The sequence below is a fragment of the Natator depressus genome, chromosome 4, assembly GCF_965152275.1.
Source record: "Natator depressus isolate rNatDep1 chromosome 4, rNatDep2.hap1, whole genome shotgun sequence".
Classification (NCBI taxonomy): Eukaryota; Metazoa; Chordata; order Testudines; family Cheloniidae; genus Natator; species Natator depressus.
This window is the reverse complement of record NC_134237.1, coordinates 52,847,205-52,864,863: the sequence shown is the minus strand read 5'-3', so window position 1 is coordinate 52,864,863 and position 17,659 is coordinate 52,847,205. Positions and strand designations below refer to the sequence as shown.

Here is a 17,659-nt window from a genome sequence, read left to right as displayed (position 1 = left end):
ATTTCAGTTCTTATTAAAGGGCTCAGTCAGTCTGTGCACACAGTGGGCCTGATTTTGAAAAGGTCACAAGCCTATGACCATGCCCAAAAGTATATATCCAAATGTAGTGTGCCTAATTTCTATGAGCAATTACCACTGTGCACGTGCAACTTGGGTATTGGGATGCAGAAATTCCCAGCTGAATGCCAGACTGACCATTTGCACATACAGTCATGGTAATTGCGCAGACAAATTTGGCCTGCAATCGTGGACATGTTTTTGTTTTTTTTACATGGCCCTAGGTGCCTGACTTCTATCAAGCCTTTACTTTTGCTGTGAATATCTTCCTTGTATTAGTCTGAAGGGTCAGTATTTGTGCTTAGTACGCACAACTGGTCTGGGAAGCGGTAGTTTCCACCACTTCCTTCCCTTAGGAATTCCACTAGGAAAGTGCAGCTTTAAGTTATAATCAGGATTCCACAGTAGCCACACTGCTCTGCTGCAGACTGACTCTGAGGTGTTCTCAGTCAAGATGCCTTCTGGCTTTCCAGGCCATGCCCCCTCCAGGACAGCAGCACGCAGTTTGAAAATGTGCTGTCTGACTGCAGCCTCTGTGACAGAGGGGAAGCTGTGGGGACCTTCCACCACTGCATTCTTCTCACGGCTTCTCCCAATACCCTAACTTATGACTACATAAGACATCAGAACCTAAGGCTGAATCTGGCTCATGCTCTCAAACAAAAGTGTTTTCTCTTCATAAAGTACTCCTGTAAAGCCCCTCAGGGTGTGTGTACCCTGCAATAAAACACCTGCTGCTGGCCTGTGTCCGCTGACTCGGGCTCACTGGGCTATAAAATTGAAATGTAGATGCTCAGACTCAGCCTGGACTCTGGGGCCCCATGAGAGCGCTGAGGGAGTCCAAACATCTACACTGCAATGTCATAGCCCCACAGTCTGAGCCCCCAGGAGCCCAAGCCAGTTGACACAGCCCAGCCACATGTGTTTTATTGCAGCGTAGACATACTCTCAGATATGAGACAGTTATACTCTAGCCAAGTGTGCTGAACTCTGTAATAAACTCCGAAGTATAGTGTGGGGGGGGCGGGAGGGGTGTTCATATAAATCATATAGACCTTGGTTCCCAAAAGCAGCCTAATAGCAGTAAAGAGCTCATTTTGCAAAAGCACAAAATTCATAGGTGAATTTATTAAAATATTATTTGAGCATAGCTTTGTCAGTTTTTAAAATGGTTAAATTTCTGGCAAGTTACCCTCAACTTCCTCAGCTTGTTAAGCAGTTAGCTAACCAAAATAACGTTTTTAAGTAGCGTAAAAAGTATGAAGTGAAAGCAGAGATTGAAGGAGCAAAAGCACTGACTGCAACTGCCATTACCAGGTACTGCCATTACCAGTGCACACAAACACTGAAAATAAAAATATCTAGTTGTTCCTGAGTGAATGGGCTTAACGTACTATTTAGAGCTAAAAAGCTGAATTCACCTTTCACTTTTAGCCCTTGTGTGTGTGTTTGGATTGAAAATTGAGAATATAAATGAGATTAATATCTTGTGGTCGTGTACAGTTTACACTCAGAGGTGTGTGTGTGTGTGACACAGCTTGGTCCACTGGGTATTGACAAGCACAACTTGTGCTAAAATTGATATGAACTGTGTATATAAATCCTACTAAAATACGCTTGTACGTGAGACTGGAAGGCTCCTGAGACTGGTAATAGGATACGGAGTTTTTCACCTCTTGATTCAAATCAGGCCCAATGCAGTGGCTACCAAAATTGTTTCTGATGGCTGTTCAGAGATCTATGTGGAATTAGCTGGTGATCTCAGTTCAGTTTCTAGTGGAAAAGTGTCTGCACTTGAAAACCCACCATCATAACTGGCATCCTTTTTGGTGTTTTTAAGAGATGCCAAGGGTTGAATGATCATGGAGACTGCCCTTAGAGGCATATTAACAGGGCACAGAGGGGACGCTTGTCCTGCTGTTGCCTTTGGTGTCTCCAGGCCAGGCAGTCTGGTACTTACTCAAGAACGAATCTTTGTTTTTAAAAAAACTAAAAATAAATATGAGACTTTATTCTTCAATGGGTAAATTCTCTAGTTTCTAAACGTAAAGGGCTATTCTAATTTTATAATGAGGAATGATAAGTGATAATGCAATCCTGTTTCAGACTTATTTTCTAGCTCCACCTACTGGAGATTAAACATATTCTGTGTTGAGTGAGTGAACAAAAGTTCAGTGTAAACAATCAATCAGATGATTGGCACAAGTAATTTAGTTCAGTTTGAATAATTTTATCTTGTACCCTGCAGGAAAAAAGCAATTCTGTTTATATTCTAGAATAACATTCTAGTATTGTCCAAAACTGAATGTGTTCCTCCTAGATCATCAGGCTAAATGTAGTGAGCCTAGAGATTTTGGAAAACTGCTTTTTAAAAAATAACTAAACAGATGTATATTGTAAGTGATATAAATATTTTGATGGGTAATTTTGCTGGCATTTCATAGTGTTTGTGGAACTTAAAAATTCAACAGGAATTGAGACATTTTTAGATATTCAGTGTGAGAATTTTTGATTTAAAAAAAAGAAAATGATCCTTATGAATCCCTTGTTTATTCAATATACAAGGTCAACTCTCAGAGATCAAGTTAATTAATCAGGCATGTCCTGTTTTCATCACTGTGTGGGCGATGACATGACAAACACAGTTGTAGGGAGAAGTCCAGAGACTGCCCAGGTGCGTGCTGCAAGAAGTGGTTTTGGTTCATTACTAGATCTAGAGAGAGGTTCCAATTACTGAATCTCCAATGATTATCATGACATTCATGAGTGTGGTGCCACCTTTTGTGTGAGATATAAAACCAAGGTTTTAAGGACTTCTGATAATTGAGGAGAATAATGTTTAGTACTTCCATGCTTTTAGATCTTAAAAAGTACTTTATTAATTAGTATAGTGAAGTAGGTATTAACGTAAAGTACTCCCAACATTAACAAGAGTAAGGATTTTTATTCTGTTGTCCAGCATAAATTTCAGTTTGAATAATTAGAATTCTGTCTATTCACAATGAAATTTCAGTTGGGTATAGGTTGCTGTGTACTCTTGAACAACTGTTGCTGTCAATCTCAGAAGTGACTTTGTTTTGGTGGGAAGTTAAATGTTGTGTGCATGTCTGAAGTCTCTTCAGCTGAAAAGTCTGTGTTGACTGGAGTGTAGTTATTTTCCATAGGGCTGCACTGAGTTAAGATCCACTCTTGTGACGTCCCTAAGGCTTGTGGGAGATACAGTTGTGTGATGCTTGTGAGCTCCCTAGGAGCCAAGTGTCAGTCCTGCAGCATTTATGAGTTTTGCAAGACTGAAGCTCCCTGGAAGACTTCACCCCTCCTCTCCTTTTCTGCTGAGCCAGCTCTATGCTATAATCAGGGCAAATCTGATTATATAAACTCACACTTCTGAAGGTATTGGGAGTATTCACAAAATTAGGGTTCTTCTATGTGTATGTATTTGCAGAGTGTATTTGGGACCTTTCATTAAGTAAAGAGATGAAAAGTATGCTATTAAGTAATATCCTTTCTTTACTTACTGTACGTTGAACACAGATGATAGAGGCCTACAGTCCTTAGCTACAGCCCAGCTAAGGTAGGCTAGTTCCTACCTGTTCTGAGACTGTGCTTGCCCCGGAAGCAGCCAGCAGCAGGTCCAGCTCCTAGGCGGGGGTGCCATGGGGATCCACGAGCTACCACTGCCCCAAGCACTGGCTCCACACTCCCATTGGCTGGGAACCAGCCAATGGGAGCTGTGGGGGGTGGTGCCTGAAGGCGAGAGCTGCGCAGAGCCGCTTGCGCGCCTCTGCCTAGGAGCCGGACCTGCTCTGGCTGTTTCTGGGGCACAGCGCTGTCTGCAGTGCCAGGACAGGCAGGAAGCCTGCTTTAGCACCCCACTGCATCGCTGACCAGGAACTGCCCGAGCCCCAGTCTCCTGCCTCAGGCCTGAGCTCCCCCAAACCCGGAGCCCCCTCCTGCACCCCAAACCCCTCATCCCCAGCTCCGCTGGGTCACGGGCATGAACAATTTTCTTTCACTATTTTTAGTGTGCTAGCTCAAGCCCCATTAGTGCGAGTCTCTCTGCCCAAGTTCACAGGCTCACTCCCAGCTGCAGTGTAGACATTACCAATCTTTTATCTCTTGAAATAGGATGAATGTCAATTATACTTTTGAGGCTACTTTAATCTGGCCAGGTGTGACCTTGCTTATTATCATATCAGGCATTCAAGCATCCTTCGTATTAATACTATGACAATAAACTCTGCTCTTATCACATACAGAATGACTTCTCTGGCACAGTATGTGCTGTGTGTTCCAGTCTCATTCATTATTGTGTTTGCTTTCCTGGGCAAACAGTTTTATTTCAGCAAAAAGAATGAGGAGTACTTGTGGCACCTTACAGACTAACAAATTTATTTGGGCATAAGCTTTCGTGGGCTAATGAAGTGGGCTGTAGCCCACAAAAGCTTATGCCCAAATAAATTTGTTAGTCTCTAAGGTGCCACAAGTTCTCCTCCTTCTTTTTGCTGATATAGACTAACACAGATACCACTCTGAGTTTTATTTCATAGATTCATAGAGTTTAAGGCCAGAAGGGACCAGATCATCTAGTATGACTTACTGTTTGTCTTTACATTTCTTTCAGTTACCCCTGTATTGAGCCCAATTACTTATGTAGCGTTTGGCTAAATCATATCTTCATAGAGTTATAGACTGTAAGGCCAGAAGGGACAACTGTGATAATCTAGTCTGACCTCCTGCATAAAACAGACCATAGAGCTTTCCCCTAAGTTATTCCTGTTTGAACTAGAAAGGCATCCAGGCTTGATTTGAAGACATCTGGAGATGGGGAATCCATCACTACTTACCTTAGTAGTTTGTTCCAATAGTTAATTACCATCACAGTTTAAATCTACGCTTAATTTCTAATCTGAATTCGTCTGGCTTCAGTTTCTAGCTGTCAGTTGTTATGACCCTCTCCATTGGATTGCTGAGTTTGTTAGCGCTTGGTATTTTCTCCCTGTGTACTTACACACTAATCAAGTCACTTTTCAATCTTTTTGATAAGCTAAACAGATTGTGCTCTTTAAATCTCTCACTGTAAGGCATTTTCTCTAGACCTTCAATCATTTTTGTGGGTCTTCTCTGCACCCTCTCCAATTTCTCAACATCCTTGTAAAAATGTGGACATCAGAACTGTACACAGCATTTCAGTCTCCATCTCACCAATGTCATATACAGAGATATAATCACCTCCCTACTCCTATTAACTACTCCTCTGTATATATCTCCAGCGATCACACTGGACTTTTTGCCACAGCACTGCCCTGGGTGCTCATGTTCAGTTCCTAGTCCACTGTGACCCTTAAATCCTTTTCAGAGTCACTGCTTTCCAGGATACAGTCACAAGCTCAATAGGTATGACCTGCATTCCTTTTTCTCAGGTGTATAACTTTTCATTTGGTTTTATTAAAACACATTTTGTTTGAATGGGCTCAGTTTATCAAGAAATCCAGATCACTAGATGATTGCCCTGGCCTCATAATTATTTCCTACCTCCTGCAACCTAGCTTTCAAAAGGTTATTTTATCCTTCAGAGTTCCCTACTTGTAACATACACTTTGGTCAGAATTTAGTTCCTGTGTATGTCTTTTCAAATCAAAGTCTAAATTAACTTCCCCACAGGACAACTCTGTCTTCCCTTGCCTGAAGTACCTTTCCAGTGTTAATTAGTCCTTCACTGGTCTGGCTTGGAATGTTACTTGAAACAATTTGCCATTATCTCCAACTTAATTTAAATATTTAAATGGAACATATTTTCATTAAGTCTGTGATCCTTAATAACACCGATCCACAGCAAATATGGTGGCTTGCTGTACATTATTCAGTCTGTATAATCTTGGTGTTTTCTACACATCTGAATTCTTAAGGTAAGGTGGTGAAAATGGGACAGATTCCTGACAAGGGTGAATCTTGGTGTGATATATTAGAGATTAGGCAAAGCCTGGTTGGTTTGGATGCAGATCAAATTTTATTAAAACCTGCAAAGTCCAAATGTGGAGTAGTGATGGGCCCAGTTTGGATAAATGATTCCAGTTTTCATCCATCACTAGATATGTTCATTGTATTCCTTTTTATTTCACTCAAGCATTCCATTTTTAGAAGTATTTCATTATTTGAAAATCATTTATTTTTAATATGCATTTTAATAACACATCATAATATATTTCAGAATATTTGTGATACATAGTTATTTTCATCACCAACATCTGTCCTTCAGATAATTCCAAAAGTCATTTTATTATCCTTAAATATCCAAAACAAAGAAATAGAGAGAAGTTCAAAAAAGATAGAGAAGAATGACTAATGCTAATACTGCACCCAGCTGCTTCTTTTCCTTGCCTTCCAAGGCTGATCTCCTGTCAGATGTGGGCAGCTCCCACTCTCACAACTAAACTGTATTTGTTCAGCTCTGTATAACTTGGATTATAAACTCTTCAGTGCAGGAATGAGGAGCACATTCTCAGCTGGTGTGAATTGTCAAAAGACAATCCCAGTGTTTATTGGACCACCTGGAGAGTTCCCTAAGGGTACGAATGAGCAGCTCAGGAATCGTTAGGAATCCTAGAATCGTAGGACTGGAAGGGACCTTAAGAGGTCATCTAGTTCAGTCCCCTGCACTCATGGCAGGACTAAGTGTTATCTAAACCATCCCTGACAGGTGTTTGTCTAACCTACTTTTAAAAATCTCCAATGATGGAGATTCTACAACCGCCCTGGGCAATTTATTCCAGTGATTAACCACCCTGACAGTTAAGATTTTTTTCTTAATGTCCGACCTAAACCTTTCTTACTGTAATTTATGCCCATTGCTTCTTGTCCTTTCCTCAGAGGTTAAGGGAGAACAATTTTTCTCCCTCCTCCTTGTAACAGCCTTTTATGTTTTTGAAAACTATTATCATGTCTTCTCTTCTCCAGACTAAACAAACCTAATTTTTTCAATCTTCCCTCATAGGTCATGTTTCCTAGACCTTTAATCATTTTTGTCGCTCTTCTCTGGACTCGCTCCAATTTGTCCACATCTTTCCTGAAATGTGGCACCCAGAACTGGACATAATACTCCAGATTAGGCCTAATCAGTGTGGAGTAAAGCAGAAGAATGACTTCCCGTGTCTTTCTTACAACACTCCTACTAATACATCCCAGGATGATATTCACTTTTTTTTTTGCAACAGTGTTACATTGTTGATTCATATTTAGCTTGTGATCCACTATGACCCCCAGATCCTTTTCCACAGTATTCCTTCGAGGGCAGTCATTTCCCATTTTGTATGTGTGCCACTGATTGTTTCTTCCTAAACTGAGTACTTTGCATTTGTCCTTACTGAATTTCATCCTATTTACTTCAGACCATTTCCACAGTTTGTCCAGATCATTTTGAATTTTAATCCTATCCTCCAATGCACTTGCAATCCCTCCCAGCTTAGTACTGTCTGCAAACTTTATAAGTGTACTCTCTATGCCATTATCTAAATTATTGATGAAGATATTGAACAGAACCAGACCCAGAACTGATTCCTGCGGGTCCCCTTTCCATATACCCTTCCAGCTTGACTGTGAATCATTGATGACTACTCTCTGGGAACAGTTTTCCAACCAGTTATGCACCCACTTTATAGTATCTCCACATAGGTTGTATTTCCCTGGTTTGTTTATGAGAAGGTCATCTGAGACAGTATCAAAAGCCTTTCTCAAGTCAAGATATACTGCATCTACCTCTTCCCCTCTATCCACAAGGCGTGTTATCCTGTCAAAGAAAGCTATTAGGTTGGTTAGACATGATTTTGTTATTGACAAATCCATGCTGACTGTTACTTATCACTTTATTATCTTCTAGGTGTTTGAAAATTGATTGCTTAATTATTTGCTCCATTATCTTTCCAGGTACTGAAGTTAAACTGACTGGTCTGTAATTCTCCAGATTGTCTTTATATCCCTTTTTATAGATTGGTGCTATATTTAAGCTTTTTCAGTCATAGTTCCATGAACTTAAAGTGAGCTATAACAATTTACACATCTGGCCCCATGCCTTCCCACATGTTTTGTACAGAGCTATGAATAACTATAGTACTATGGAAATAAGAACACAAGTAAATATGGCAGTTAGATTTATACAGGAGTATTTGCTTTGGGTCAAATCTAGTCCCAGCTCCCACCCTGAGTATGTAGGTTAGACACAGGGGAGATATACAAGGGGAAGGAAGAGAGATTAATCTTTTTCCCAATATAACCATTCCATGGAGCCTGCTCTAACATAATGGTTAAAATGGGGTTGGAAGGACTGGAGGATCTACACAGCCACTGCCAACTTCTCTGTCCCCTGAGAAGAAGCTTTTATCTATAGATTTTTCTACAGTATAACTAGTCTTCATGTTCTTCATTGTTCCAGGTGACTGGTATGAGCAGCTTTATCCCCTCATAATTACACTCAAGGACTGCATGGGAGAGGTGGTGACAAGGGCAAAGCAATCAATGACTTTTGTTCTACTTCAGGAACTTGCATGTGGCTTGCCACAGCATTTGATGCTGACCCTAAGAAGAGACATCGTCTTTAGTCAAGCAGTAGGTGCTTCTTGAGTCACTGGTTTTCTCTTGTGATTACTGTTTGTTATTTACATGATTGTAATTAATCATGGCATACATGCAGGTATTCGCCATTTCTTTTAACGGAACACAACTTCTTCATTTGTGTTAATTCATTCAATTTAATGTTCTGCACTATGATGAACAATTAATTGATTTAGGTTGGGTTTTCAAAGGACTTAAATGAATAAATGTCATTGAATTTAAATAGGAGTTGGGTGCCTAATTACCTAGGCTCCTTTGAAAACCTCAGCCTTAAATATTAATAGACTAAGGGCATCTTTCTGATCTCAGTTACAGCAGTGTAAATCAGAAGTAACCCAACTTGAAGTCAATGAAATTTCATGGGTGTAAAACCAATTTAAGGTCAGAATGAGAGCCATATATTTTATGTATGTGTTACCCTACAAAATACCATAATATACAATTGAGATGATAAATATTCACCAAACAGGTATTTCTATCTTGTTCCTCGGTCACAAAAGTACAACCTGTATCCTGTAGAAAAATAGCAAACATAGTTATAAAACTCTTAGATTACACTAACTAATCTGTTTTTTTTGTTGTTGGTTTTTTAGCTTGCTGGATTGGTCTGTGGGTTTATAATCAAACTGCACACAAGTTTACATGATCAAGGCTTCCTACAGCAGCTTCATATTGTTGGGTTAATTGTTCAATATGAAGGACTTCTCAGCACTTATAGTAAGTATTGCCCTGCAACAACATTGCTTAGTATTTTTTACAAACCAAGAAGTTCATCCAGTAGGTTCTTATTTTATCTTTCATTCAGTAATTTGGCTTATTGAATCAACAAATATTACCCTAATACAAAACAGCAGGCTTCCATACAATAGCACAGTTAAAGCCATTGATATAGTACTGTATGTCAATTCAGCATAATAAATTATAGTAATCTATTTTTTTCAGGTTTCAGAGTAGCAGCCGTGTTAGTCTTTATCCGCAAAAAAAACCCAGGAGTACTTGTGGCACCTTAGAGACTAACAAATTTATTTGGGCATAAGCTTTCGTGGGCTACAGGCCACTTCATCAGATGCACTGAATGGAACATATAGTAAGAAGATATATATATACACATACAGAGAAGGTGGAATTTGCCATACAAACTGTAAGAGGCTAATTAATTAAATAAGCTATTATCAGCAGGAGAAAAAAACTTTTGTAGTGATAATCAAGATGGCCCATTTAGACAATTGACAAGAAGGTGTGAGGATACTTAACATGTGGAAATAGATTCAATATGTGTAATGACCCAGCCGCTCCCAGTCTCTATTCAAACCCAAGTTAATGGTATCTAGTTTGCATATTAACTCAAGCTCAGCAGTTTCTCATTGGAGTCTGTTTTTGAAGCCTTTCTGTTGCAGAATTGCCACCCTTAAATCTTTTACTGAGTGGCCAGAGAGGTTGAAGTACTGGTTTTTGAATGTTATGATTCCTGATGTCAGATTTGTGTCCATTTATTCATCAGAGATCTACAACCTATTCTGAAAAATGATCCCTCACTCTCACAGATCGTGGGAGACAGACCAGTCCTCCCTTACAGACAGCCCCCCAACCTGAAGCAAATACTCTCCAGCAACCACACACCACACAACAAAAACACTAACCCAGGAACCTATCCTTGCAACAAAGCCTGATGCCAGCTCTGTCCACATATTTTTTCAAGTGACACCATCATAGGACCTAATCACATCTAGCCATGCCATCAAGGGCTCGTTCACCTGCACATCTACCAATGTGATATATGCCATCATGTGCCAGCAATGCCCCCCTGCCATGTACGTTGGCCAAACCGGACAGTCTCTATGTAAAAGAATAAATGGACACAAATCTGTGAACTATACTAGTACTGTAAACTATACTAGCACAAGTGTTTAGCCAGACCCAAATAATTGGTTTATACAAATAACCCAGCTACCCAATTTAAATACACCTCTACCCCAATATAACGCTGTCCTCGGCAGCCAAAACATCTTACCGTGTTATAGGTGAAACTGCGTTATATCGAACTTGCTTTGATCCACCGGAGCGCACAGCCCCGCCCCCCTGGAGCACTGCTTTACCACGTTATATCCAAATTCGTGTTATATCGGGTCGCGTTATATAGGGGTAGAGGTGTACCTACTAAATCTATAATCTACTGCCAGTCAGTATTTCTGGAAATTACATGTCAGTCTTTGTGATGTGAAGATAGCGCTAAACTATTTAAATTCCCAACGGCTTCATAGATGCTGTGACAGAGTACACCACAGCTTACTAGTTCACCTTAGAACACAGCTTTGCTTAACACACAGTACTTAGATTTGTTTATAGAGAAAGCAAGTACAGGTTTATTTAACAAAGGATAGCAGATTCATCTGATAGCAAACAGAAATGTTAGAAACAAAGGATTACATACGAAACAAAATCGTAATGTGCTTTCTATGGCCTAAACTTAACTAATAAGTTGTTCTCCTGTATAAAGAAGTTTATCTCACCCAGAGTTCTTCCCAGTGATTTCAGCCAAGCCTGACTGAGATCCTTTTTTCATGAAACAAACCCACTGTCAGTTTATTTCCTTGGTGAAGGATGCCAGAGCATCTTTTTTCACCACTAGATAACCAGACCATACCTTTGATTTTCAACTGAAAATAGGATAATCCCTTCCCCCCTCATACCCTACTGTTTACCTCTTCCTGATGATTTTCTTTTGAAGTCCTTGCAAGGTCTTCATTAGCAAGATCTTACCACAAGACACTCAGTACACAATAGTTAGCTAGGGAGATGAGTGTCTCCCATCTCCTGTATGGAGAAGTTTTTCTCCAGGCATTCTATCTTTGAGTGACTTCCCTTTAACTACAAGGTCTTAAGAACATAATTTCCCATATTTATACACACACACATGTCTTTTGATATATTATCTGCATATACATTTCCTAATGATTATGATGACCAGGGTAACACAGACTTTCAGTAGAGACCTTTACATGACCCCTTTTGGTAAACCCTGTAACCCTACATACCCCGGGCCCTCTGCCATTTGGCACCAAGAGGTTTCTGAATCACAGATGCCAACATTGATAGCTATTAAGTGGGACATATGGAGAGAAAAATTGCAACACACTTTGAAACGCACTGAAGAGGATGGATTTTTTTCAGTCAGGCCGAGTGGTTTTTTCTGAAAATAGCAACTATCCCACTTAAGTAGGGACAGTTGGTATCAATGCAGCCCTTTGCCATTCCCAAAATCAAGTTTTACTGTCTGTCCCGCACTACAAAACTACCTCAGTATAAGGGGCTCTCTGGGTCAAGTTTGTCAGAGGTGCACCCATTATAATACTCAAAATCTTTGCCCTCCAAGAGCAGAAGAGTTTTTAAAGGGCTTGTCAATATGGACAAAATTTTGAAACCTGTCTGCCGTAAAGTTGTGTCCCTTGAATGTAATGACCTGATTTTCAAAAGTACCCAACGCCCACAAATACTAGTAAGGTCAGAGGGGGCAGAAAGTTCTCTACTATTTTTGTTTAGATGCCTTAAATGTGAATTTAGTAGAGTAACTTTAGTCACTCCGGTTTGACATGTATTACACTTATTATCATACTAGCACCTTTTCAGGAATAGACACTAGCTAGCCAGTCATGTCTGCATCTGTTAACATCTTTTGTAATTTTTCTGTACAGGTGAGGAAATTGGGATGCTAGAAGATATGGCTGTGGGCATTTCAGATTTACAGAAAGTAATGTTTAAAATAATTGAAGCCAAATCCAATGACTTCTTGCCTGTAATAACTGGAAGGCGGTAAGTGTTGTCCATTTCTTGAAGCACAAGCCCAGAGACATGTAGCTTTCACTTGTGCCAGTAAAATCAAGTGGAAACCCAATGTTTTTCTTTTTGCTGTGTTCCCTTATGTGGGAAATGCTGTAAATGTAACTTGTCTGAAGAGTGAATAGAGGGCCTGTAAAGGTAGTAATGTCCTAAAGAGCCTGTAAAGGTAATAATGCTTTGTACTTTCTAGTGTAATGTCTTTGTATTTTCAGCTGAGGATCTCAAAGTTACAAATGTTAATACATATTAATTCTCACAGTGTCCCTGTGAGTTGTGCACTTGTTGTTATCCATTTTTATATACAGGGAAATTGAAGCACAGAGAGGTCAGGGCCAAAATTTTCAGAAGTGGCATCTAAGTTTGGTTGTCTCAACACAGGGGCCCAGCTTGAAACACTGGAGGCCTTGTCTTCAGGGGAGCTGAGCACTCCATTTCCATTCACTTCTGTGGAGATGTGGCGCTGCATCTCTGAAGATCTGACCTGAAGTGTCTCTCAACTGGGAACCCAAAATTAAGATGGCCCAAAATTCTGAAAAATTGAACCTACATGATTTGCCTAAGATCATACAGGACATTTGGGGCAGAGCTGGTTGTAAAAACAGATATTTTTAATCCCTACCTGTGCTTTAAATACTAGTGCACTTTGCTTCTCAAAGAAGTAGTACTTAAATTTAGTACATAAATTAAATACAGAAATAGTGTCTGTGACATACGGGGATTGAAAAGGATAGTTTGCCTGTGATGAACTTTTTTTCTTTGTTGTTAGCCTAGTCTAAAACTTCAAATGTTGTTACTTGTGCAGGAATGATTTCCTTAAAAGTGCTATAATTCTTAAGATGACAGTAAATTAAATTCAGCTAAAAGCAGCAATTTTTTAGAAAAGATGCATTGCCGCGGTTGGGGGAAGGAGTGGGCATTCACCGCTATTTTTCTTTATTATTCCTGACAATTCATTCTCATACTGTGCACTTTCTGAGAAGGGATTGAAATAAATAGCCAGGAAGGTCAGAGCATGATGGGAAAACATCAGGAATAATTAAGAAAAATTATGGTATATAAAGTAGACCCTGAACAGAAGAAATATGTCCTTTGTAAACGTTCCCATCAAAAGTCTTGAAAAATCCAACAGCCACTGTTACTGGCTTGGTACCATTACTGCTGCTGATTGAACTGTCATGCTAGGAGGTCCAGGTTTTGAAATAGACATGGGCTTTAGGATGCCTGTGGCATTATGGATGGATAGAAGAGACAGCTGTCAGGAAGAGGACTTACTGGCTATCATTACTATACTACACTTACTGGTGAGTGAATCACTGAATGACATGGATGGTATCAGTTTATTAAAAGGAAGCTTTACCTCTGCTGAGCCCCATTCCTGTTAGAGATGTGATGACACAGTATTGATCAGGGGCATAGGAGGTTAAATGTAAAGAGCAAAAGTAGGGTCAAAATCTAACAATTTTCTGATCACTGTAAAAAAAATATTTTCTGACTAACTTTTATCCTTTTTTTGGTTAGTCTTATATAATAGAGGTCTCCAAAATGAAACTTACAGGGACAATGCAGAGCTGCTAAACAGAAAATTCATTTACCTCTTTTTGTTATAAAGCTTGCAAAGTCAGAGTATTATCTGGTAATTTGCTTTGCAGGGAAATGCTTAGGTACTCAGTTTTATGTGTGAAAACAACTCAATCCAAACATCATAGCTCTAATGTGTGCTGCAGCCCCAAAACATCTTTCAGGAAACAGTGTTCAGTTTCACATGCTTAAAGGGTTGTTATAAGCAAAAGTAGTTAAAAAAAGTGGTATTTTTAAAAATTCCTTGCTAATTTTTTTTATTATATACATGAAATTTGAGGCATGAGAGGGTAGTTTATTATAAAAACTTTCAACTAGTGTTTTTTATCATCGCTGCATGGTTAAGGTGCAAGACTAGTAAAGTTAAATAGATAATCCCCAAATTTAAATCATTAATACCTAAATGAGCTGTTGTGATTTATTGTTGTTCTCTTGAACAACCTAGTTTTTTTGTTGCAAGAGGCTGTATTAAATGCTAAAATTTTGTAATGATTTTTGGAACACAGGACTGGAAGTGACCTCCTGGGTCATTAAATCTAGTCCCCTGCTATCACAGGCAACCCCGCACATAATGCCATACATTAGTTTATGGAGCTCTATCTTTATCTTTAAACTAGTTAGGAATAGTAGGGGCAAACAACCTCTGGAAGGCTGTTCCAGAACCTCATTCCTCTGATGGTTAGAAACCTAATTTCAAAGCTAAATTTATTCATGGCCAGTTTATACACACTTGTTCTCTTGCCAAAATTGTCCTTTAATTTTTATGCTAAGCCTTCCACTCACTGGGAAATGTAGTTGTATAACCCAAATCAAATCCACTAAGCCTGTCTACATTGAATCCAGCCATAAATGAAAAAGTAAATTACATAGCAAAGAAAGATTTTGTTTTATTACTATACCTTATTTAAACCAAACCGGTAAAGCAATAGTAAATTAGTCTCAAATGAGTGCTTTGGATTACAATGATTGTTGTCTTCTTGCCTGACTTCAGTGTTGCTCTTGCGCCGTGAAGATATCCTATTATCCCAGCTCAGTAGTATTTCTCAAAATAATTTGAAAGGCAGCTTTTGTCATTGTGCAATTTAATGGAAATTGAAAAAGTCACACAAGATGGTACCACTGTGGAGCATACACTGTCCCAAGCATACAAAAAACAAAAACAAAAAACACCACATGTAAACACCACTGTTTCAGTTTGTCGTATCCAAAGGCAACATCTTACAATGATTTTTTTATAGCCAAAAGACATAGTGATTCTTGGATGTGAAATGCAGTGATTATGGTGGTCCCCTGGACTTGATGTTTAGCAGAACATATTTTTAAAATTAGACCAAATCAACATTTCTTTTCAATTTCATGCAAGCATACCATATTAGTAGTACAATAGCATTTGACAGTCAAGATTCATCAATTAGGAACTCCAACCCACAGGCCTGGAATGAGTGGCATTATGCAGAGGTCACCTGAAAAGAGTTTTCTGTACAAGCAGAAACTTCATAAACTCTGTACTGCTTTAAACTTGGGAATTAAATACAGAAAACATAAATTAGTCTTATCTGGGGCATAGATACTTTTTTGCTTTGAGACTCGCATAACTAGCCCACAGCTAATAGATTCATAGATATTAAGGTCAGAAGGGACCATTATGATCATCTAGTCTGACCTCCTGCACAACGCAGGCCACAGAATCTCACCCACCCACTCCTGCGATAAACCTCTCACCTATGTCTGAGCTACTGAAGTCCTCAGATCATGGTTTAAAGACTTCAAGGATCAGAGAATCCTCCAGCAAGTGACCCGTGCCCCATGCTACAGAGGAAGGTGAAAAACCTCCAGGGCCTCTTCCAATCTCCCCTAGAGGAAAATTCCTTCCCGACCCCAAATATGGCGATCAGCTGAACCCTGAGCATATGGGCAAGATTCACCAGCCAGATACCCAGGAAAGAATTCTCTGTAGTAACTCAGTTAGTAACTAATGATACTGCTCGTGAGAGTTCCTACTTTATAGAGCATTTGCTGCTTAACAATACCAGATTTGCACTAGTGCTAACTGAGCCAGGGCATGTGTCACACCCCTGGCTGAGTCCTTGCCTGTGCGTAGTCACCAATCTGCTTTATTGGACCCAGTCTTCGGATCCTGCATGCTTCTAAGCACACCAGATCTGGGCAGTGTCTTTAGCTCTGGCCTCTCAGACACACGCCCAGGTTGCAGATTCCCTATCTGACAGCCCATTGGATGGTGGGGCACCATGGTCCAGCTGCCCAGACTTCCAAGACCCCTTCCAAGTTTCCCCCATAGCTTATGCACACTCTCACCAGAGCTCCACCCATGTGGGCATGCCAGATTATAGTTTAATTCTTCTGGGACCACATGACACGTAAGGAACACAGAGACTTTACAAAAGAACTTCTTAAACACCACCCACACATTACTCTTAAACAGTACAAGGATATAAGACCAATGCAAAAACCGTGTATGCTCTCCCCGCTGAGTCTACACTAACCCCTTCTGTGAGTCCTTAGGTCCTGTCCCTGTGTAAGGTGGGTAAATCCCTCCTTGCCTTCTTCCTCTTGACACCCGCTCTGCTTCCTGTCAATGTTTGGTTTCAGTCCTCTCTGGCTGGCTTGACAGCCTTCATTGGGTAATTAAAGTCCCAGCCCTCTGGAGAGAAACTGGGAGAACCAGCTTCCTTTAGCTTAGTCCCTCTATTTATCGAACCCATTGTTCTTGGAGGGGAGGACAATTTGTTATCATTGTCATTCAGGGTTAGAGACCTAGACACAAGCCCCACTTCAACAAGATGATGATGCAATCCAACATGATGGATACAGTATACAAGGAAAGACACAATCTAGGTTATATTAAAAATAGAGGCTGAAACATGGTTTTCACAAAATCAGACGGGGGACACAGATATAACACCCAAACTGTCACATCATATCACTTCTAAAACACCAGAATTCATATTTGTGTAATGAGCCATCCTGTACTTTTAAACTGTATTTTCATAGTGCCACTTTTGCTTCAGAGGATGCTTTCTATCCAAGGAGTGAAGTCCTGGCCCACTGAACTCAATGCAGATTTTGCCATTGACTGCAGTGGGGCCAGGATTTCATGCAGGGTTTTCACTGGGTACAAGAAATTATGCACTTGTATTAGGGGGTACTTCAGGTCAATTCTTGTGCAAACCAAACGGAAATGGTGGTGTGGCTCAGCATATGGCATTTTAATATTTGAAGTGCCTTCATTAATATTTCTATAGCAAGTGATAATGAGACAAAAGGCTCTTCCTTAATTTTTCTACTGTCCTCACTTTTTAATCCTTTTTTTCCGCTTCAGTGAAGAAGTCATTATCTAGACCTAGTTTATAATTATATTACTGATCCTATTTCCATATAGATTTGCTTTGGTTTCAAAACAAAAATAAATAAAAAAGACTTTAAATGAAGGTTTGACACAATTAACAGGAAGGAAAAACATTGATTTCTAAGTGTAAACATCTTTTGCTGTGGGACCTAGGAGGGTGATAGTTTAGACTGAACAGCTAGATATTCTCATCTCTTATACTTCCTTTTATTT

At 39.7% G+C, this 17,659-nt stretch overlaps 1 protein-coding gene across 6 annotated transcripts in view; it reads left to right on the top strand.

Moving 5' to 3' along the window:
* Nucleotides 1-17,659, top strand: part of INPP4B (inositol polyphosphate-4-phosphatase type II B) — a 476,198-nt gene that overhangs the window by 393,679 nt on the left and 64,860 nt on the right. For all 6 annotated transcript variants that reach the window (XM_074950913.1, XM_074950912.1, XM_074950910.1 and 3 more), the window contains 3 exons: nucleotides 8,486-8,658; nucleotides 9,258-9,381; nucleotides 12,357-12,474. In XM_074950913.1, coding sequence (XP_074807014.1) covers nucleotides 8,486-8,658; nucleotides 9,258-9,381; nucleotides 12,357-12,474 — 415 coding nt within the window. The remainder of the gene's footprint in view (nucleotides 1-8,485; nucleotides 8,659-9,257; nucleotides 9,382-12,356; nucleotides 12,475-17,659) is intronic.